The 24,648-nt window shown below is 42.2% G+C and overlaps 1 protein-coding gene across 3 annotated transcripts in view; it reads left to right on the top strand.

Moving 5' to 3' along the window:
* The window catches only part of lima1b (LIM domain and actin binding 1b), a 153,101-nt gene extending 128,718 nt beyond the window's left edge, over positions 1 to 24,383 (top strand). For 2 of the 3 annotated variants that reach the window (XM_057362653.1, XM_057362652.1), the window contains exons 8-11: positions 6,044 to 6,080; positions 6,264 to 6,340; positions 14,539 to 14,672; positions 18,964 to 24,383. In XM_057362653.1, the coding sequence (XP_057218636.1) occupies positions 6,044 to 6,080; positions 6,264 to 6,340; positions 14,539 to 14,672; positions 18,964 to 20,221 (1,506 nt within the window). In that variant the 3' untranslated portion in view covers positions 20,222 to 24,383. The remainder of the gene's footprint in view (positions 1 to 6,043; positions 6,081 to 6,263; positions 6,341 to 14,538; positions 14,673 to 18,963) is intronic. The other variant, XM_057362654.1, reaches the window with a different exon arrangement.
* The last annotated feature ends 265 nt before the right edge of the window (positions 24,384 to 24,648 follow it).

Raw genomic sequence — 24,648 nt, 5'->3', positions numbered from 1 at the left:
CCCAGCTAGTGCTTGAACCCAACTGAACATCTCTGTAGAAACCTGAAAATGTCTGTCTACTGATGATCTCCATCCAACCTGACAAAGGATCTGAGGAGAAGAATGGCAGAAAATTGCCAAATGCAGATGTGTAAAGCTTTTCACATCATACCCAAAACGATTTGAGTGTGTAAAGGCGCTATAACCATTTTCTGAGTTGAGGGTATGAATACTTATGCAATGTACTTATTTTTGTTTTTTATTTTTAATAAATTTGCAAAGCTGTCAAAAATCAGTTTTTTGTTTTGTCATTATTGTGCATGGAGTGTAGATTAATGTAAAAAATATAAGAAATATATATATATAATATAAATATAATATAAAGAAATATAAAGTTGAGTGTCATCAGCATAGCAGTAAAAGCTAACTCTGTGATGCTTTATTATGTCTCCTAGAGGTAGTATGTATAGCACGAGGATAAGAGGCCCTTAAACTGAGCCCTGTGGTGCACTGTACTGGACTTGTGATTTGCGTGACACCTCATTGTTTATTATCACCTCATTATAATATATCTGTACAATAACAGCTAAAACTCTGGTCATAATATGTTATTATCCCCCATTTTCTGTAAAATAGTCTTTATTTTATATATGCACAATTTAGAATCTTTTAGACTGTAAATCGTATTATATTGTATTGTCATTGTGTTGAATGTCTGTACTAGAAGCTTCCAACACCAAAGAAAATTCCTTGTGTGTGCAAGCACACTTGGCAATAAAGCTCTTCTGATTCTGATTCTGATTCTGATAACAATACAGTCTCCAAGCACCTTATATGTTTCTATCTGTTCACTGCACTTTATATTTTTATTTTTACTTTGCGCTACATCTATCTATCTATCTATCTATCTATCTATCATCTATCTATCTATCTATCTATCTATCTATCTATCTATCTATCTATCTATCTATCTATCTATCTATCTATCTATCTATCTATCTATCTATCTATCTATCTATCTATCTATATATTCCTACAAATTGAAAACAGTCAGATAAGTAAGATTTAAACCATTTCAAAGCTATTCTATTAATGCCGAAGTAATTTTCAAGTCTATGTAAGAATGTGCTGTGGTCAATGGTGTCGATTGCAGCACTAAGGTCTAGCAGCACCAATGACGAGATACAGCCACGTTCCGACGCCAAAAGCAGATCATTTGTAACTCTGATCAGGGCAGTCTCTGTACTGTGATGTGCTCTAAATCTGGACTGAAATTCTTAATTGAAGTCATTCCTTTGGAGGAAGGAACATTATTGAATTGAAACTACTTTGTCAAGTACTTCATATATGAAAGGTAGATTCGATATAAGTGAAAGTGACCTATTAGTCAGATATGGTGACCCATACCCGAAATGTGACCCTGCATTTAACCCATCCAGAGAGTAGTGAACACACGCACAGCAAGTCGTGAACACACGTACACCCGGAGCAGTGGGCAGCTAGGGGTAAGGTGCCTTGCTCAAGGGCACCTCAGTCGTTACCCGCCGGCCCTGAAAAGATATGAAAAGACATGTTTATTTCTTTGGTCTGCCAAAAACCATCAATTCATGGTTTTAGGTATTTAATTATCCGGACCTCGGCTGGTAATGAGGGTTCGTTTACTGGTCCTCAAGTGATTTTAGTTGAAGACTCCTGGTATATTGTCTAGCATGCATGTTGTTGATTTAATGATCTAATGATTATAGACAGTTCACCGTGATCTACGGTAGAAAATAATTACAATTGAATTGGATTTATTAAATTACTTTGATGCTGAACTTAAATCCTGTCATGGTCCGGGTCGGGGCATCATCTGGCACGGGGAGTGTTTTGTTTTTGTCGAGCAGGTGGTAGTCGCCTAGCTGTCGGCTGACCGCGTGCTCTGTGTCCGCATCATTCTCCCCACCTTCGTGTTCTCCATAAGACTTCCCCTACACTGATGTTTTTCCACTCCACGCCCACACACCTGCTATCACTTCACTTATCATGCGATATCGTTTTGGTAATTGCCCCACACCTGGTTATCAACCCTTCGTTACGTTCCCTTTATATTGCCCTCAGTGTCTCTTGTCCAGTGTCTGTTCGTTGCACGTTTAGTCAGCCCAGACTGCCCCAGGCTTTAAATATCCAAGTCATAGTCTCAGCCATAGTCCTTGTCGTGTCTTGTTCCATGCTCAGAGAATACTTACCGCCTTCCTGTTTCCCTCGCTGCTTTCGCTCTCTCCTTGTCTCCGGCAGTTCCCGTTGGCGTCCCGGTCAGCTGTCGCCAGGCTCAGGCGACTATCCTTGGGAGGACCAAAGACCACCTCATTAACCTTTGCATGCGGATCGAGGGCCGTGTTAATGCCCGCCCCTGGCGCTACACCTCCCCTCCCGCCTGGCGCCGCCGTGAACCTAACCGGGAGTCCGGCCGCGAGTCTGACCGGAACGTCAGCGACGCCCACCAAACGCCGCCAGAGCCCGAGCCCATGCAGATTGGACATTCACGCCTTACTCCGGCTCAAAAGCAACAACATCTCATCGACGGTCTCTGTTTTTACTGTGGGAAGGCGGGCCACCTCGTGGCACTTTGTCAGGCAAAAGCCAGCGCCATCACAAGAACCTCTTCGACTCCACGCACCACACTGCCATTCCGCCTCACCTACGGCCCTCATACCCACACCGGGAGGGCGCTCATCGACTCCGGTGCTGAGGGGAATTTTCTGGACAGATCCAGAGCCAGGGAGTGGGGAATTCCCACCATTCCCCTGCATCCACCCATTTCCGCCGTGATGCTGACGGGGCTGCCGCTTTCCACTGTCACCCACACCACTCCACACTAAACTAAACTACACACTAACACAAGTGGCCGCAACGCTCACCACGTTGACCTCCACCAAGATCCCGTTCTCCTGGAACTCTCTCGCACAGGTAGCCTTTGATAAACTTAAGTCCCGATTTGTCTCTGCACCTGTGCTCTGTTTTCCAGATCCCGATCATCAGTTTAATGTCGAGGTCGATGCGTCCGATGTCAGGGTAAGCGCAGTCTTGTCCCAGCATGCCGATCATGATAGTAAGGTGCATCCCTGCGCCTTTTTCTCCCATCTCCTCAGCCCTGCAGAACAAGAATTATGATATCGGCAACAAAGAGCTGCTGGCAGTGCGTCTTGCCCTGGGAGAATGGCATCATTGGCTGGAAGGAGCGACGCAGCCCTTCTTGGTCTGGACGGACCATAAGAACCTCGAGTATGTCCGTTCTGCCAAGAGGTTGAACTCGCCGCAGGCCCGCTGGGCACTGTTCTTTGGCCGGTTTAACTTCACCCTGTCGTACCGGCCCGGATCTAAGAATATCAAGCCGGACACTCTCTCTCGCCTGTTCGAGAATTCGGACAGAGAGAGACCCGTCGACCACATCCTCCCCGAGGAGAGGGTCATCGGAGCTCTAGTCTGGGATATCGAGAGGCGGGTAGAAGAGGCCAGTCGCAGGGTGCAAGTGCCAGGAAAGTGTCCGGCGGGTCGGCTGTTCGTTCCCGTTCCGCTGCGTCCGGAGGTCTTCCAGTGGTGTCATTCGTCCAGGCTGGCCGGCCATCCAGGAATCAAGGGGACCCTGGCCTCCGTAAGCCAGCGGTTTTGGTGGCCATCGGCCACCCCCCTCCCCCGCGGCTGGTGGATGGTGTCCCAGTATATATGGTGAGGAAGCTCCTGGACATCCGCCGTCGCGGCAGGGGCATTCAATATTTGGTGGACTGGGAGGGCTATGGCGCAGAAGAGAGATCGTGGATTCCCTCGCGGGATGTGTAGGACCGGTCGCTGATCGTGGACTTCCACCAGAGATGAGGTGAGCTCCCCCTTAAGCGCCTAGGGGCGCTGGTGGGGGGGGTACTGTCACGGTCCGGGTCGGTGCATCATCTGGCATCATCTGGTTTTTGTCGAGCACGTGGTAGTCGCCTAGCTGTCGGCTGAACGCATGCTCTGTGTCCGTGTCATTCTCCCCACCATCGTGTTCTCCGTAAGACTTCCCTACACTGGTGTTTTTCCACTCTGCGCCCACACACCTGCTATCACTTCACTCATCATGCGATATCATTTCGGTAATTGCTCCACACCTGGTTATCATCCCTTCGTTACGTTCCCTTTATATTGCCCTCAGTGTCTCTTGTCCAGTGTCTGTTCGTTGCACGTTTAGTCAGCCCAGACTGCCCCAGGCGTAGCTGCGGCTCGTCTGTAGTTTTTGTCACTTTAAATATCCAAGTCATAGTCTCAGCCATAGTCCTTGTCGTGTCTTGTTCCATGCTCAGAGAATACTTACCGCCTTCCTGTTTCCCTCGCTGCTTTCGCTCTCTCCTTGTCTCCGGCAGTTCCTGTTGGCGTCCCGGTCAGCTGTCGCCAGGCTCAGGCGACTATCCTTGGGAGGACCAAAGACCACCTTTCCCGTCGGAGCTCCCCCCCAGATTCCCAGTGCAGACTACGGGTCGAGTGAGGTCTCCAGGCGCTACCGCCCACATCCCAGCACCGGTGATGTACCCTCGACTCTCCTCGCTGGATCCACTTTCCCGGAGGGACTCAACATCTTCCTGCCTTGGACGGGGACGCTTGCGGCCTGGTTCCGCACTGTGTTATCTCATTGTCTTTAATCAATAAACTGCTCTGTTCTCCCCGCACTTGAGTCTCACGTGGTTCTGTCATAACAGATCCAGTCTATTTACTTCACGTTTTGGACAGCACGTTACAAGTAACTTTTCCTGCATTTTACTTAGGGAGTGTGAAAACACCCAAAACTCAATTTTGTCATTGTTATAATAATTTTGAGTTGTTTCCATTTAAATGTAGTGTTCTGACTGTAGCTCGAATGTGTCCTCATCTGCACATACACACGTCTAAAACATTTGCCATTTGTAGTGTAATCAGTGAGAACAATACGAAGAGAACAATACGAAGAACAGTACTTAATAAGTAATCGCTAGAATGTCAGGATAAAGATGGTAATTATCGGTGCGTTTTAGGATGATCATGATATAAGAAACACTTTAGGATAAGTTGTACCGCTATAAAATAATAATTAAGATATAATAAAAATGAACAGTGAATTAGAAATCAGTTTGACTGAGCTCCGACTCAAACCACGCATCCACAGCAAACAGGAGTCTAAGTCAGATCTGTCTAAAACACCTCGATCAATCACGCCCCACATTTCTACGTCAGAAAGTGATAATGTTTGCATGATGCCGCCCAAATGTAAATGCAAAGAAGAAGGTGTAGCTTCAGTTATTGTAGCCATGGTTTGCTTGCACAAAAATTGAACACATAATTTCCCCTTATTTCATGTTTGCTATATTAATAAAATAAGAACCCTGTGCTTAATTAATGTCCACAGTATCTTATTTATGGGTACATTGTGATTACAAAAATGTAGTGTGTGTTCACCCTAAGACTGTTGTATAGCATTCTGCAGGTCATGCATACCACGTTAAATTAAAATAGTTACCCCTTAAGCCCATTGCACATTGAGTCCGAAATTCAAAGCATTTTGAGTGGCCTTTTATAACAATTCAGATACACCATACAGAGAGCCAAATACGAAAAAACGCATACGAAAATTTCGAACTGTATGTGCAAAGACCTTTACTTTTAAAATACTTACAGTTTAAAAAATGTTTTAATTTTCTGACTTCTTTATTCCCCAAACTTTGCGATTTGTCCCCTTTTACCTACAGATACAGTATGTTCTTTAGACATACATTAATGTTACAATTAGTTACGCTGTAAATTCTGTTTAATTATGCAGTACATTGCGGGCTGTAATCTAAAGTGTTACCCATTTAGTGTATTACAACACACATCATGAATGAACATAATGCATCATACATTTTAATAACCCTTCATAATGCATTATACCTAAGTGTTACTGCTAAATCATTCTAAAAAGGTGGCAACACATCTCTCTGACAGTCTAACTTTACTAAGCTTACTAAACATACCTTCTAACTTAAATCTACAACTTTTTTTGTTTGTATCTAGTTTATCTTGTTCTTTGATTTTTAAACAGAACACCTTTCCAGAGTCAACCTGTCCAAAGGCCAATGGTGAGTATTGTTCTCCCTCTGTAATTGTGTAATGAAGCCTTGAGCTGATTTTTTAAAATGTGTCTGAGGCATTGATGTCTAATTGTATCTTAAACTTTGGTTTAAGGTAATGTCGAAAGGTAGTTAAAGTATGAGGTTGTATACATGAATTTTGGACCTGTCATGTATTTGTATGTCCTTTAGGAATACATGTTCACACAACAAGTTCCTGCACAGCAGCTCCAGTATCAGAGAACAAAGATCTGCCAAAAGCGACTAAGGTAAGTAGCGTGAAAATTACTTTCTACCAAACTACCTTAAATATGTTACTAAAAGTATAACTTAAACGGTATATTTCACAGGCAAAACAAAATTTCTCCATGTTTTACTCACCATCAAGGCATCCTGGCTGAATATGACTTTCTTCTTGAAGAATAATGCAGTCGAAGTTATAATACCACATATCATTTTACTTCCAAGCAATAGGGAGTGAATGGGTGTCGAATTTTATGAAGCTCCAAAAAGTGCATCCATTGATCAAAGAACTGCTCGACACGTCTCTGTGGCCTTAACAAAGGTCTGAAGCTGATCGATGCGTTAGTTTAAGAGAAATATCCATATTGACAGCGCTATTAACGTTGATGTCTAGCTTCTGTCATCCTTCGGCTGCACGTGAACCTGAGGCTTGTTTTACCGGCAAATGACGCAGGCCTGTCGTGAGTTCCGATGACTTAAGTTAAGTTAAGTTAAGAAGTTCATCTCCTCTGCGCAGGAGCTTTCATGACCATCATTTGCCTGAAAAACATGCCACAGGTTCACGCGCAGCAGAGGGAAAACGTCTCGGTTATGGATGTAACCTCGGTTCCCTGATGGAGGGAACGAGACGTTGTGTCGAACCGACAGATGGGGTTCGTCCCTGAGAACCAATCGCTTCCGACTACTTAGAAAAGGGCAATGAAAATTGGCGAATGAAATTTGCATGCCAGACTCCGCCCCCGGAAATCCGGGTATAAAAAGGAGACGGCGTGCTTCATTCATTCACCGTAGTTCTGATGAGCCTGAGACCTCTCACGACTGCTGCAGTGGACAGCACGTGTTGTGGCAAGGAGGACACAACGTCTCGTTCCCTCCATCAGGGAACCGAGGTTACATCCGTAACCGAGACGTTCCCTTTCTGTCAGTCTCTCGATGTTGTGTCGAACCGACAGATGGGGTTCCTATGGAAAACGCATTAACACTGTGCCCTGTCACAATCTCTAGCGAAGCGACGGTGACTGGCCTGGGCATGTCAGCCGTGAGCGCTACGCGAAATTGTAACCTACCAGTGGGTAGGTAGGGGGTCCCAGAGCTTTCTTGAAAGGTGGGAAGGCCCCTGCCTTCGGCCTCACAGGCGGCCTTGTTTCTCTAACAGCGAGAAGCCTCCCGGTACCGTAAGGCCACTGGGTAAGCGCTACTTCCTCAAGTGGGGGATGCGCTACAGAGACCACTTCCTACCGCAGGGAGGAGTCTAGTGGAGATACCAACATGGTCTCACCGATAGGGGAGAGCTCATGGGAAGAAAGTGCGGACTGAAGGAGTTAACCGCGAGATGGAGGTCCACCTAGGGAGAGGTCATGGGTTACCAAGGTGGGAACCAGCATGAGGATACATCAGACGGAACCGCTCTACTGGGGGGTTGCAACGTCTGGTAGCACTAGGTTTGGTTAGAGCTATTTTGCGAATAACTCGGGAGATACCCGGCCTAAGGGGCAGGGCTGCTCTGCCCAGCCCGCCCGCAGGATGTGCTTGCTAGTGATGGATGGAGTGCCTGTTCTTCACCCAGTGGGGGAAGAAGGGAGTCTAGTTAGTATGCTGACCCCTTTAGGAAAAAAGGGGGGGAAGGTACTGTCATAGGCGTACACCCTACCGGCCGCCAGTCTTGCCTGGTGCCTGCAAGACTCGAGCCGATACCGGTTTTACGCGGAGGCTGTAGGACCTCGCGAAGGTGATGGGTGTATCCCAACCCGCAGCTCTGCAGATGTCTGCCAGATAGGCGCCTCGAGCCAGTGCCCACGAGGAGGCTGTACTCCATGTGGAGAGAGCTCTCACCCAGTGGGCGTAGGCGATCTTAGGACAGGTATGCCACAGTGACGGCGTCCATGATCCAGTGCGCCAATCTCTGTTTGAGACAGCCCTCCCTGCTGATCTCCAAAACAGACAAAGAGCTGCTCAGAGCTCCTGTGGCTCTCTGTGCGGTCCAAGCAGAGGCGCAATGCGCATACTGGACACAACACGGATGAGGTTGGGTCTTCCTCCCCGGTGGGGAGTGGCTGTAAGTTCACCACCTGGTGTAGGGGGAGTGGTGGGAACTTTGGGCATGTAGCCGGGCCGGGGTCTCAGGATAGCGTGAGAATCACCGGGCCCGAGTTCTAGGCAATCTGTGGACACGGAGAATGCTTTTAAGTCCGCTACCCTCTTGAGCGCCATCCGGAGAGCTGTCTTCATCTTGAGGTGATAAAGAGCGGCATCTCCGAGGGGCTCCAGGACCGCATCAAGTTCGTAAGAGGGTACGGAGCGCGGGTGAGGCGGTAGCCTTCCCGCGCCCCTTAGGAACGAAATGATCATGTTGTGCTGTCCTAGAGATTACCAGCAACTGAGTCGTGATGAGCGGCAATAGCGGCTCCATACACGTTCAGTGTGGAAGGGGAGAGATTACTCTCGAGTCTCTGGAAGGACAGCACGTACCCGATCAAGCAAATCCGCGGGTCTTCTCTTCGAGAAGAGCACCAGGATGAGAAGAGGCACCACTTATAGGCGTATAGTCGCCTAGTGGCCAGGGCCCTAGCCTGAGTAGTGGTCTTAACCGCCGCAGGGGGTAGGCCACTCAGGATCTCCTCGTTCCGTCCAGGGGCCAGACATGGAGGTTCCAGAGGTCAGATGTCATAACGTGCCCTTCCCCTGGGAAAACAGGTCCTTCGTCAGGGGAATCGGCCAGGGGGGAGCTGTCGTCAAGAGCATTAGCTCCGAGAACCAAGTCCGGTTGGGCCAGTATGGCGCAACTAGTACACTTGATGCTCCTCTTCCCTGACCTTGCACAGGGTCTGTGCAATGAGGCTCACTGGGGGGAAGACGTACTTCCGCTTGTCCCACGGCCAGCTGTGCGCTAGAGCATCCGTGCCGAGGGGGGCCTCGGGCGGGGGAGTACCTTAGCGGGCAATGGGTGTGGTGTCCAGGGAGGCGAAGGGGTCTACCTGAGCCTGCCCGGACTGTACCCAATGAGCTGGCTCCGCGGGTGTGGAGTCGCCACTCTCCGCGAGGCGTCAACTGACGAGAGAGCACATCGGCTGTCTGGTTCAGGTCACCTGGGATATGTGTGGCTCGCAGGGATCTGCTCACCTGCGGACTCCACAGGAGGAGACGTCGGGCGAGTCATGTTAGCTGCCGTAAGCGAACGCCACCCTGGCGGTTTAATACACTACAGCAGCTGTGCTGTCCGTCCAACAACTCTAGGCAATTGATATGCCTGCGCAGGCGGGGGCCCGTCCATCGCCCCGACAGTGCGTGCCCGTTGCACACGGCACCCCAACCTTGCAGGGAGGCGTCTGTCGACCCTGATGTGTCTCGACCTGCCCGAGAGGGACCCCCGTCTGTAGAAAGGTCATTGAAGACCAAGGGGTTAGGGTGCGTCGGCAGAAAAGCATAATCACCATCCGCCTGCTGCCGGTGTGCCACGCTCTCCAGGGAACTCGACTCTGTAGCCAGTGATGGAGCGGTCTCATGTGCATCAACCCGAGGGGTATCACCATCATCGAGGATGCCATGCCCAGGAGCCTCTTCCCGCTGACTGCTTGAAATATTCCAGGCAGTTCAACACTGACTGAGCGCAGTCGTGCTGTAATGGAGACAGAGTTGAGTTCCATACCAAAAAAGAGGATGCTCCGCACAGAGGAGAGCTTGCTCTTTTTCGGTTGACCTGTGGTCCCAATCGATCTAGGTGCCGAAGCACTAGGTCCCTGTGTGTACATAACAGATCTCACGAGTGTGTCAAATGAGCCAGTCGTCGAGATAGTTTAGTACCTGCACACCTCTCTCCCTGAGGGGAGTGAGGGCGGCTTCCACGATCTTCGTGAAGACTCGTGGGGACAGGGACAGACCGAAGGGGAGGACTCTGTACTAATATGCCTGACCCTCGAAAGCGAACCGTAGGAACGGGCAATGACGAGGGAGAAATGAGACATGAGAGTAAGCGTCCTTCAGGTCGATTGCCATGAATCCATCTTGACATCTGATAGATGCCAGGATGCGCTTCTGCGTGAGCATCCTGAACGGCAGCTTGAGTAGGTGCCTGTTCAGGGTATGCAGATCTAGTGACCCCCGCTCTTTTGGGGACAATGAAGTACGAGCTGTAACCCGTTGAACATCTTGGCTAGAGGGACGAGCACGATCGCTTCCTCACCAGAGGGGTGGCGACCTCGGCCCGAAGCACGGGGCATCCTTGCCTCTGCTGAGGTAAAGAGGATGCCCCGAAAAACTGGGCGGGCGTCTGGGGAGTTGGATCGCGTAGCCGAGACGGACCGTATCCCGTAGTCACCTTGACGGTTTGGGAAGCTCTTGTCAGGCTCCCAGGGACCGAGACAGGGAGGCTAGGGTACGTTCTGCTTCATCGACCTCCCGGGGGTGGTTCGATGGCTGGCAGTGCGGATCCCTCGCCGTGGGGGGAACCCCCGGAGAGGAAATCGGCTCTGCAGTTTTACCTGCCTGGCGATGATGTAGCACAACGCACCATCGAATGAGAGTGCTTAGGCTGATGATTATCCTCGACATTGGGTCTTGCCGCAACGTCGAGTTGCCGAACACCGTCATGTAGAGGGTGAGAGCGGCTGTGATAATACCCAGACGATGATGTGGCACAACGCACCGTCGATTGAGAGTGCATAGGCTGCTGATTATCCTCGACATTGGGTCTCGCCGTGACGCAACGTTGAGTTGCCGAACACCTTTGTGTAGAGGGTGAGAGCGGCTGTGATAAACGCCCAGAGAGGGAGAAAACTTTTAGAAGTGGGCTGTTGGGATGGGGCAGGAACCGTCCCGGATCGACCACCAGCAAAGGAATGGCTGGGGTCAGGCCCGAAGGTATTCTCGTTCTCCCTGGGGTCTTCCCATGAGGGCCGCTTAGGCTTCCGCCGCGGCTGCTGACGGGGTGGTGGTCTCCTCTTCGATGTCTCGAAGAGGTCCAGGGCTGCTGGGAAGCAGACGGTGCACGGGATCTCAGCGGCCAGAGGGCGGTCGAGTCGCGGCTGGGGAGGACATACTTGATATCCTCTGTCTGCTCGTTTTACTGTCGAGAACTGTGGCTCGGCAGTATCACCAAACAGCCCCCCCTCGCGAGATGGGTGTGTCGATAAAGCGGACTTTCTCGCATTACCCATCTGTGCAAGGTTTGGCCAGAGGTGTCTCTCCTGGACCACATGTGTGGACATCGCCCGACCCAGGGCCCGCACGGTCACGTTGGTTGCCCGTAGAGCGAGGTCGGTGACGGCGCGGAGTTCCTGCATATGCGCTGGGTCGGTCTTACCCTCGTGGAGCTCTCTCAACGCCGAGAAAGGCGAGGTGCGAACGGTCCACGAGCCGGTGGCTGACGGATTAGCACTCACAGTAATCCTCGTATCACACTTGCTGCTCGCCGTAGCGGGCGGCAGGGCCGTAGTCCTGCCGTCACGGAACGGGAAGCAGACAAGGTGGTGGCTGAGCCCCGTGGGAACACAGCCTCCCGTGACGCAACGTCTGAATCGTCAACCGCCCGCGGTGCGGGCAGGACGTATCCACAAGGGCTGCCCCAGCGTACTGGAAGCAGACCTCGTGTCCGTCCCCCTCCTCGATGAGGGTGTTGCACCCACGAGAACAGCGGGACACGCCACGCTGGAGAAATTTGCTCTTTTAGAATGCAGACGGTGAGGCACCGTCTGCTAGCTCGAACACCTCTGGAACCGCCGAGATGCCCAGGGGAAGTCGCCACAGGAAGGGACCGTCTGCTGCACCACGTCGTAGAACCGGCAATCTGGAGTTGCTAAGTAGTAGTGAGAGTTGATCTTCATAAGCGAAGGCTCCGAAGAACAGAAGGTGAATGAATGAAGCACGCCGTCTCCCTTTTATACACGGATTTCCGGGGGCGGAGTCCGGCATGCAAATTTCATTCGCCGATTTTCATTGGCCTTTTCTAAGTAGTCGGAAGCGATTGGTTCTCAGGGACGAACCCCATCTGTCGGTTCGACACGACGTCGAGAGACCGACAGAAAGGGAACGAAAGCTAGATATCAACGTTAATAGCGCTATCAATATTCATATTTCCCTAAAACGCATTGATTCGCTTCAGAAGACCTTTGTTAAGACCACAGAGCTGTGTCATCATCAATAAACAAACTACAGTTAGTTCAGAATGCAGCTGCCAGAGTTCTAACCAGGTCCAGAAAATACGATCACATAGCCCCAATGTTATCAACTCTTCACTTTTTACCCATTAAGTATCGTATTGACTTTAAAGTTCTTTTAATTACTTATAAAGCCTTAAACGGTTTAGCCCCTAGACTGTAAAAAATGATTCTGTGTCGTAGTAGATTTCATGAAATTAATTGAGTAAACTTGACTTAATACAATTGTGTCCTTGTTTTTTTAACCAAAATTTAAGTTAAAATGATAGAGATATCTTGGAATTCTAAATGCACAAATAATTGAGTGAATTCAACTTAATTTTATCATGTTCAACCCACGTAAAATTGGATAAAGGATCTTTATTTAATTATTTTGTGGTGGAACTACATTAATTATTTAAGTTAATTTCCCTAACTGAGCAGTGAATTTAGAGTTCCCAGCATGCTCTGCATGCGACAGCATTAGGAGACTCATTTTTGTGAAAAAGTGATATTTTATGTGCTTTAGAATAAAATGAAAGACTTGATAGTGTTTATTGTTCAGTTGTCTTTACGATTTAGAAGATATTCTGTTTGTATTTCTGAGTTTCGTGGTTACCATCTTTCAGAAGAGTGGTGCTTGTGCTTAGGTTGTGGGAGAGCTCAAGCTGTTTGTTTTTTCACACAGTGAACAGTAATGCTGCTAGTGTCAGTACTGAGTCAACTCTCAGCTTACTTGTACATCATATATGTTATAAACAATAATAAATGTTAAACTGAAGTTTAAAAAGATCAAGAAGTTTTCTCCAATGCTCAAATTAGTATTTCTTCTTGATTTTTTAAAGTTTATCATGTGACGTGCTTAAATATTTTAGGTAATTTTACTTGATTTATTTGTGGAATATTGCATTAAAAATATGCTTTAAAGTACTTAAAAATATTTTGTGTAATACTTTTACCTTAATATTTTTAAGTAAATATCTGTGTAATTTTTTAAAGTGTACCTACATAACAGAGCTTCTACCACACTACAACCCATCACGCTCTCGTAAGATCTCAAAACTCCGTACTTTTGATAACACCTAGAATAACTAAATCCGCCAAAGGAGGTAGAGCTTTCTCATACATAGCACCTAAACTCTGGAATAGCCTTCCCGATACTATTCGAGGGTCAGACACACTCTCCCAATTTAAATCTAGATTAAAAACACATCTTTTCAGCCAAGCATTCACTTAATGCAAAATATGCTAAATAAACCACCGGGAGACTGCATTTATTAGATATTATTTACTAGAATAATCTTGCTTGTTCTATAAACACCATGCACTGTGCTGTGTTTTACCTTTTTTGTGTTTTTCAGTTTTTCTTATTTTCTCCTGTAAAGCTGCTTTGGAACAATGCACATTGTGAAAAGCGCTATATAAATAAAATTGAATTGAATTGAATTGAATTGTCGAGCAGTTCTTTGATGAATGGATGCACTTTTTGGAGATTCAAAAAGTGGACACCCATTCACTCCCATTCTACCGCTTGGAAGTAAAATGATACGTGGTATTATAACTTCGACTGCATTATTCTTCAGGAAGAAAGTCATATTCAGTCAGGATGCGTTGAGGGTGAGTAAAACATGGGGAAATTTTGTTTTGCTTGTGAAATATCCCTTTTACATAACACTATTATTGTAGAATAATTATTCTACAACATTTAACTCTACATAGAGAAAACGATACTGCATGTAGCATTTAACATTACCTAAAACAATGCAGTCAGTATAGAATCGATTTGACAGAGATTCAGCACTGGACCGTTTGCTAATCATTGCATGTTTAAAAGAAGTAGATTACCTAAATGTGACAATTATTTCATTGCTTACTCACCATTGTGCTTTCTATATTCAGTTAAACACAAACAAATACAATCTCATATTAAAATGCTGTCATGTGTTCAGCTAAAGAAAGAAGTCATATACAGCTGGGACAACATGAGAGAATAATATTTAAGAGAATGAGAAAATTCGTAGTTTCATGAAAAACACATTTACTACTAAACGTCACAGCTAAAGAGGTGTTTATAACATTGTTTGTCTGGACAGAAGTTTTATGTGCCTGTCAAGGAGAGCTGTGTGTCATGCCAAAAGACTGTTTATCCACTGGAGAAAATTATTGCTGACCAGCAGATTTATCACAAGACTTGCTTCTGTTGTGCCTTCTGCAGTACCAAACTCAGGTAATTTTGATATAACGTAAGCTTTAGAGACAGCATGTTTGACTTTGGTTTATAAATACAAAAACACACACTGGAAGTCTATGGGGTTTTTATGAGATTTGTTCCGCAATATGATATTTTGCCCATTTTTTTCCTCTTAAGCACTTCAATTAAATGTATTGTTTAATCTGTAAAGTCATTTTATCAGTCTTATGTTGTGGGACTACTTGGACTGCTCGTAAACTTCACTGTGAAGTACCCTTTCACAACACTTTTTACAGGCAAGTAACAAGTTAAAATAATCATGTGCTTACAAGAGGTGTAACAAAACACCAATGCCACATTTTGGTTTGGTTCACAGATTTAGAGCCACAGTTCGACAATACTGAAAACACTAGATTTTCCTTTACCTTAATGATGATAATAATCTTTATTAACTTTATACATTGGCTTCAAGTTTTTCGTAGGGAGAGCTTTTGCAGAGCGCATTGCACTGCTTGCCACAGTACAACAATAACAATTCAGATTACGTTATTTAAAATATATTGACCCTTTCAAACATGATGCGTCATCGCCTGTATGACATCATCTAGTAACATTTAGCGACCAGCTGTAGCTACTTTAATTGGAAGAACTTGGCAACATTGTAAAAGACAATTAAAGGGTTCACTCAGTGCAGGAGAGAGTGATTGACAGCATGATGCGATAGTTTGCCCTTCACACATATGCAATATAAGCATATAACATTGTAGTTTTCTTAGTTTTTCTGAAGGTTATGATGAGAGATTCACTCAATGCAGAAGAGATTGAGAGCACAATGTGATCATTTTACCCTCTCATATACAACTTAAAGAATTAGTTCACCCAAAAATGAAAATGTTGTCATCTAAATTTTTAACTAAGCTGTTTTGGGCCACCATAGTGGTCTATGTCGTCATAGTAGACCCACAACGGCTTAGTTACAATTTTTTATTAAAATGCCTTAATTTGGGTTCAGCACAACAAAGAAATGTATACAGGTTTGTAACAACTGAAGGGTGAGCAAAAGGCAAAAGATGACAAAATGTTAATTTTGGGGTGAACTATTCCTATAACCATAAAACATGATGTGTATTTGTGATATAATGATAAAAACAATTATTTCAGAATAAAATCAGTCTTCAATTTAAGACAGACTAATATTATACATTTTTTAAATGTGTTTTTGTGTTTATCACACTTTTAAGGCAAATTTGTCACCTTTTTAGTCAATCCATGTACATTTTGTCCATTAACTATGCACTGTCATCCCTTTATTAAACATGAGCAACAGTCGCTGCACTAGTGATGCAGAGAAAAGACATTGTTTATCAAGGATGAGTATGTATATACTAATATTAACACACAAATATACTGTTATTATTGCATGCCGTTCAGGAAATTCAAGTATTTATAATATGATTGGTTGTATATATGGAATAAAACTTGAATATATGGAATGAAACTAGAATTTATTGAGTGAAAGTATGAATATATGGAATGAAAATAGAATATATTGAATGAAAGTATGAATATGTGGAATGAAAATAGAATATATTGAATGAAAGTATGAATATGATTGAAACTGATGTCATCAAAGCGCCATCTTGTGTTTTTATTTTTTATTTATTTCATTCATACAACACGCACACACGCACATGTCTGGTTTACTATCTCCGTGGGGACAGCCCATAGGCGTAATGTTTTTTATACTGTACAAACTGTATATTTTATCCCCTAACCCTACCCCTAAACCTAAAGATCATAGAAAACTTTTTGCATTTTTAGATGTTTTTTTAATATTGTTCTGTACAATTTATAAGCTTTTGTGCCCATGGGGACCTCGGTTTTGTCCCCATGTGTTGGTGTGCATTCAGGTTTAGGTCCCCCCGGGATATAAAAATATGTCCACATTCACACACACACACTGTACACATATTTTCCACAAGGATCTCATCTCTGATGAGGAGAGGGGTCTGTTTCAAAATGATTTACAAAAGCATGTGGTGATTTCGGATATCGTTGCATTTTACTTCTGCGTTGGAAGAGTAAGACATCCCAAAGCCAAAGGGGGAGTAGAAAATATGTAGTTTGATTCCTCATACAGCACTGCATACAGTACTGCCTGAGGGGTCTCTCCTATGTTTATCTTTTTTTTTTTGCATTATTTTGTAAAATAATGTTGCATTTATTTCATCACAGTGACTTTCAAGCTTGATGTGTAATTTGTTGACAGACCAACAGAACAAGTGTAAAGTGAATCCTGTTCAATCTTTTGCTAACAGTTACGTATAACTTTGTACTATTGAAAGTGAAATAAGTCATTCTTGTGCACTATCAATGAGTGTCATTACAAACTGAAGCCATAGTTTACATCCGAAAATACTTTAAAAAAATAATAATAATAATAAAGCACCCGTTATATTGACAACATGGCTAAACATTTTGACTGTCTTGTTCACAAACAATGGCTTGACCTGATTTTGCCAAGTGGTTGATGTCCTCAGGGCAACATATTGTGTTGACCTAAGGACAACATTTTTATAAATCAAACCTAAACCTACACCAAACCCCAACCCTAACCATAACTTACCCCTAAAATCAGAGGGCAATGATGAGTGGAAAACAATGGTCTAGAAGCACCTAATCCTGGTTGTAAGATTAAATTTAGACTAAACTGTAAACTTATTTCTGAAATCTGATTAATTGATTTAAATGTTGTCCCAGTGTCAACATGATGTTACCCTAAGGACATCAACCACTTGGCAAAATCAGGATAGCCACAAACAATGACACAAGGACTTTTCATGGGACTGACATGTTCACTGATGTAAAAATGTAATTTTGAGAGATGAACTAAGGATTTTGAATAAGTTACACGCTTTTGCAGGAAGTCTATGATGTTGTGCAGTTTGTACAAATTTTTCTGAGAAATGAACATATTATTTAGCTAATTTTAAGAATGATTCGAGAAATGCTCCAAAGCGACTGTGAAAAACTAAGTTTTATTAATTTTGCAAGTTCATTCCATATATTTAGAGTTTCATTCGATATAATTAGGACTTTCATTCCATATATTTAACACACTCATTCCATATATTAAAGATTTCAATACATATTTTCATACTTTCATTTAATATATTCTAGTTTTATTCCGTATATTCAGACATTCATTCCATATATTCAGACTTTCATTACGTATATTCATAATTTCATTCAATATATTCAGACTTTCATTCCGTATATTCAGACTTTCATTCAATATATTCTAGTTTTATTCCGTATATTCAGACATTCATTCCATATATTCAGACTTTCATTACGTATATTCATAATTTCATTCACAACCCGTTCACATCGATTTGCGTATAAATAACACGCTGTTGCATTATCATGAAATACGTACGCCAAAGTTCGATTTTGCGTGCATAAATACGCCAATGTATGCGTGCACCTCGCTGGAGAGCAGCCATTTTGAAACGTACATGAAGAGGAAACACTGAAATAATTAAAATAATACTGTTAGGTTTAGGGTTTGGGTTAAGGTAGAGGTTATAATATGCACGCACGCTAACATTAGGTTTAGGGTTTGAGTTAGGGGACAGGTTAATACGACAAATTGCCGGTTAATATGCACGCGTGCTAAATTGGTGTATCATATGCACGCAAAAATAGGCGTATTTATGCACGCAAAATCGAACTTTGCCGTACGTATTTCATGATAATGCAACGCGCATGTTATTTATACGCAATTCATGAGAATGCCCTGTCATTCAATATATTCAGACTTTCATTCCGTATAGTCAGACTTTCATTCAATATATTCTAGTTTTATTCCATATATTCAGACTTTCATTCCGTATATTCAGAATTTAATTCAATATATTCTAGTTTCATTCTGTATATTCATAATTTCATTAGACTTTCTTTCAATATATTCTAGTTTCATTCCATATATTAAGACTTTCATTCAATATATTCTAGTTTCATTCCGTATATTCAGACTTTCATTCCATATGTTCTAGTTTCATTCCATATATTCAACGAATCATACATTATTATTAATCCTTTAATTTACTGAACGGCTTGCCATAATATATATGTATATATATACTGTATATATATATATATATATGCTGTATATATACTGTATGTGCGTGTGTGTTTTTTGTTGTACAATTAACAAAAAGAGTCACAGAGTACAGAGTACTTAATAGAAATGTCAAATATTGTCAGTCATCTTGCGAAAAAAAAATCAGTTTTGTCTTTTTTCTTTTGCCTTCCATCCGGTCAGATTGGGGACCTATGCTTCCTTAAATGGTAAGATCTACTGTAAACCTCACTTCAGCCAGCTTTTTAAGTCTAAGGGCAACTATGACGAGGGCTTTGGCCATCGGCCTCATAAGGAATTATGGACGGCTCGAACAATCAAAGAGGAATCAGAGAAAAGTGAAAAGCCAAAATGTCCAGTGGCAGATCCTGTGTTGGTGAAGGCTCCAGAGCAACTGAGCCCTAAAGTGAATGAGTCAGAACTCGCTGACCAAACCACAGTGCTGGATACAAGAAGTCAAGCCTCTAGCTCTATAAAAAATACAACAACCACTGTAATAGAAACAAGAAGAGTGAGAGTGGCATGGCCACCACCTGCCGAAAATGAAGAAATCTCTAAATTCTCCAGCCCACCCACTCAAAGTGCAAAGGGTCCATTCAAGCTTTTCAGACCAAAGTGGCCTCCAGAGGAAGAAACTCCATCCGCTCATCAGAGCCCTAAAAGAGAAGAACTGAAAGGTCTGCGACGTAGTTCCTCGCTCAAAGAGCGAAGCCGCCCCTTTTGTGTGGCACCTAGCATGAAAATCTCCAAACATATACAAAATGAGCTAAAATCCTTTGAAAAACCTCGACGAGGATCGCTGGAGGAGCTTCACTCACTGTCAAAGAAAAAAACAGAGAAAAACAATGTGCAAACTGAGGCAGAATTAACAGGTGAAATAAATAAAATAAATGAAGTAAAATATAAAGAGAACGTGTCCACTTATCAAATTCAAGAGAATTCTGCCAAACCAGGCAAAGAAAAGGTGCTCCCTTCTATTCTAAAAAAGCCACAACAAACGAAAAAAGAGGCTCAGCTACAACAAAGAAAAAATGAGACACAGCCACGAACAAAAAAGAGGGATGAGCCACAAAGCAAAAATGAGGCTCAGCTACAAGCACAAAAGGAGACTGAGCATAAGAAAACAAAGAGAGAGGTAGAGTCACAACAAACAAAACAAGAGGCGGAGCTGCAAGCAAAAAAGTCTGAGCCACAACAAGTAAAAAGGGAGATTCTGAAAGATCGCATGAAAGATAAGGGTGAAACGGTCAGTTGCTTCAACAGCCAGGACACATTGGCCTCCCCACATGTGGAAGATAAAGCCCCCATGACATCCCAGGATTCTGTAAGCTTCTGTGATGGTGAGGAGGCTGAGGAGTCTCTGACTGTAGAGGAAATGATCAAGAGAAATCGCTACTATGACGATGAAGAAGATGATGACGAGGAAGTGGCATTAGTTTGAAAAGATTTATCATTGAACTCCACTATTACTCATTGAAATCCACTATTACCCATTGAAATCCACTATTACCATATGATGATTTACTCCTAAATATTAGAAAATATACAAAAAACACTTACATGTTTTTAACTTACACACACATAAAACAATTAGTACTTGTACATTTACACTACTGTTCAATGGTTTAGGGTCACTTGAGTGAAAGGTTACAGGTTACAAAAGGTTAACCTTTTGAAAGTGTTTGTTGAAATATCTGAAATTAGCTTTGTAGACATAATATAGTTCTATTTTTAAAATTTTCACTGATTAATATTTAATTTAAAACAAATGACGTGGATCAAAATGATACTGCTGGTTTCTTTTTACCTCTATTTCCAAAAGTTTAACAAAACTGGGAGATTTTAACTTTTTTATTTTTTAAATTTGTTTAGATTTCATTTGAGTAGATTTTAAATGAGTATTGTTGATACTATCATAAAAACAATGGTCAAACAGACTTTGTTTGCTTTTTTAACTCTTTTTATTGATTACTGTACATGAATTAGTTGAGGTTAAAGCCCATTGCACATTGAGTCCGAAATTTGCATCCGAAATTTCCGCACGTAAAAAAATAAATACGACCTCACGTTGTGTCAATCACATTTACACATGCTTCCAATATTTTCGTCCGTCATAAAAAAATTCGGACCGGGTTCGTCAAGCATTTTGAGTGGCCTTTTTTAACAATTCAGAGACAAACAAGAGCCAAGTACGAAAAACGCATACGAAAATTTCGGACTGTATGTGCAAAGACCTTTAATGTGGAAATGACAAGCATGTGTTTTTGTTATGGTTCTGTGACATGATATAATAGTTAAAAAAAAAACATTAAACAAAAAGAGTTGTTAAAAAAGAGCATATTTTGTTTTCATACTATGTGAGAGGAAGTGTTTCATTGTTTGCAATACTTAGAAACTGTACCTAAGCTTGAAAAAAAGCAGCCACATAAGGAATTATTACATAAGGAAGGGATAATCCACGGCTAGCCATGCATTAAAGGATTTTAATTCAGGACCTAGAGGCTAAGAACCAACCGATGCGAAGCGAAGCGGAATTAAAGTTGTTATTGATGTTTACAGTGTAAATTTTGATCAGACAGGTAAAAATGACGTTATTTTACCCATTAGTTTATAACTGACTGGAACTACCTGTGCATTAAACATTTTTAATGCACACCTTCCATCCAATCAGGATCAAATATTCAAACAGACCATGGCATAAAGGATTTTAATCCCCAATGTGGAGACATGGTTGCCTTCTATCTCGCTTATACCATGGTCATTTGCCAAGTTAAAAACAAGAAAATAAAAAATATTTCATATGTAACATTTTTATGTAAGGGATAATGTACAGGCAGCCGGTTGTTATCGCAGAAATAAGCCCCTAGAGTGTGATCAGGACGTGAAGCGGAGGGTCTTGTATAACACTGAATGGGGTTATTTCGCAATAACAGCCGGCTGCTTGTACATTATCCCGCTTATTACATGGCTACTTGCCACATGAGAAAAAACTAGACATAAAATGTGAATTTGAATTATTTTATTAGCTCATTTTTACTGAATGGAGGCCTTCCGCGAGGAAAAGACGTTTAAACGGTTTTAAAGTAAGAAACGACGTTCAAAGTCAGGAACAGGCAAATTGGTTTAATCATTTGTAAAAATAATGTTAAATATGTTATTAAAAGACATATTTACAATTACTTTTTGTGTAATATTAAACTGCCCCTCTCAAAATGATTTGCAGCATCCGGGTTGTTATTAGTTTTGAGCGGTTGTTATTTGAAAATAACAACCCTTGGAATGTCGCGACTGACCAATCAGAATCAAGCATTCAAATGAACCATGTAATAAATGTTAATAATCATTAATAAAAATATTGATAAAGATTTTTCACTTGTGGTAAATGGCCTAACAAAAAAACTTCCACATCTGCACGCAGCTATGCGATTAAGACCTACTGGATTTAATGACTTTTTCAGCATGGCCAGCCTTGAGGAAAAAATGTTCTTCTATTTTCAATGATTACTGGAACTTATGTTAATTTCATATGTGTGTGTGTGTGTGTGTGTGTGCGCGCGTGTGTGTGTTTGCATAGTCTTTCGTGTCAGGTAACTGTTACATCCATAACAGTCAATATTCATCTTAAATGGGTACATGAAAATTGAAATAAAATAACTATTTTGTAGTCTATAAGAGTCATCCCTTCTCCATTTTGTTGGGTATTATTGCTTCTGGTTTGCACATTTTAATTTACAGAAAACCTGCAAAGTATGCTGTCTCTCAAATACGTGTGTCCATTTTTGTCACATCCATAACACATGCTTAGACTGATATTTTTCGGACATCTGGAATACTGTATATCCTCAGGGATTTGGTAAAATATAGACATATGATTTAATACATTGGTAAATACATTCTCTGAGAATTTATATTTCAGGTTTTGGCTGAAAATGTCACATCCATAACGCTGGAATTGCCCATATACACCAAGGCCTGTATGTGGAGAATTGACAAGAGCAAGAAAATAACCAGATATCCTGCTTTGGTCTGGAATACATAATAAAATCATGCATGGGCGCCGGAACCATTGTACTGTATGAGCACCCACCAGCTTTTTAAGACTAATGATATTGGACCCTGCACTCACTTTTATTATTTCACTGTATTTACTTGTATTGTAAACCGCTTTAAGTTGCACTACATACATCGCAGTTTATTTTATTTCATTACTAAAATGACACTACATTTCGTTTGTTGACATACTTGCGCCATTTGTGCACATACTTGCAAATTGAAATGTATAAATGCGCAACATGAGGTTCGAACCAGCAAATTTGCAATTTAATTTATCAGGTGTGCCACTCAGTTGGCTTTCTAGAACCAGCAGCTTTCAAGGGTAATAAAAAAATATAAAAGAGTAATAGCTCACGAACGCAGGTATTAAATGACCAGTGTTGGGTAAGTTACTCTGTAATTAATACTAATTAATTACTAGTTACTAATTACATATTCAATAGTGTAATTAGATTACTGTACAAATTACTCTCTCCAAAAAGTATTTAGTTACTTATTACTAATTACTTTCTATATCCTATATCCTTGATTAGTTAAGTGATTCAAGGATAGACATGAAACGGCTCTTTTAATTTATTCAAATAAATAATATAAAATTACATAAAGTACTCTTATTAACTGACCAAAGTATTACAAATGTGAGAATTATACATTTACATGCACAGATTTTAAAGTTAGACTTTGCATTTTGATGTCAATTCCACTATTGCACACACATATATTACACAAAGTATTTAGTTTAATTACATCAAAAGGAACTGTAATTAAATTACAGAAAAAATAAGAGCAATCCCTTACTTTACTTTTTCAAGGGAAAAGTAATTAAATTACAGTAACTAATTACTTAGTAACTAGTTACACCCAACACTGTTAATGACAAATGTCAGAAGTGTCAACGAAAGACAGAATGTCATTTTGTACTTACCACTTTAAGTTGTACTACATACATCGCACTTCATTTTATTTTATTTCATTACTAAAATGTCATTACATTTCGTTTGTTTCCATACTTGCACTATTTGTGCACATACTTAGGGTCTTGGCCCCTAATTACCACTCATGTGTTTTTTTCTCACTACACCACTGAAGCTGCTGGTAATCTTGCATCATTTTTCCTCAAGGTTTTTCTGGGGGAGGACCCACCCAAATTTTCTGTGCTTCTGCCGCACATGGAATTATGGAAAAGTGCCCCACTAGCCTAAAATGCCATAAATAAGGTCCTAAACAACCTAGGATTATAACAGATTACTACACCAGGATAACAGATTACTACACCTTTAGCCTTAAATCTAAAGAGGTCTTTTAGTGCAAATAGTTGAGCACTGGGTTAGCAGCACAGAGAGGTTCGATGCCATGGAACCCACATAGGCTACAGTTCTGATCAGAAGTATAGCTTGACTGCTTAGTAGGTCTCTTTGTAAAAGCATCTGCCACGATGTATAAATTGTAATGTCTGTTATACACTTCTGCACAGTGTTGATTTTTTTGGGTGTACTAGTATAGATTTTCATGCTTGGTACTATGAAATCAAACCTAACAATTCAATATTTTTATGTAATATTAAAGTGTTTATGATAAAATAATTCATCCATGCAGTTCATTATTTTTTATGCATGTGTCCTATAATCTTTAAACAAAAAGCTTGGGCAGAGCAGAGGTGTAAAAAGTACCTGAAAACCATACTTGAGTATTGACAGTCAATATACCAAGGTTATATTTTCATAAAATGTTTTTTATATTATGTAGGATGGCTTTAGCTTGGTTTTCAGACACTACATAAAACTTCAGGAGACATCAGCGGAGAAAGAAGAGAGA

This window comes from Triplophysa rosa, linkage group LG20 (assembly GCF_024868665.1).
Source record: "Triplophysa rosa linkage group LG20, Trosa_1v2, whole genome shotgun sequence".
Classification (NCBI taxonomy): Eukaryota; Metazoa; Chordata; class Actinopteri; order Cypriniformes; family Nemacheilidae; genus Triplophysa; species Triplophysa rosa.
The sequence above is the reverse complement of the archived record's forward strand: the minus strand, read 5'-3'. Positions and strand labels throughout refer to the sequence as shown.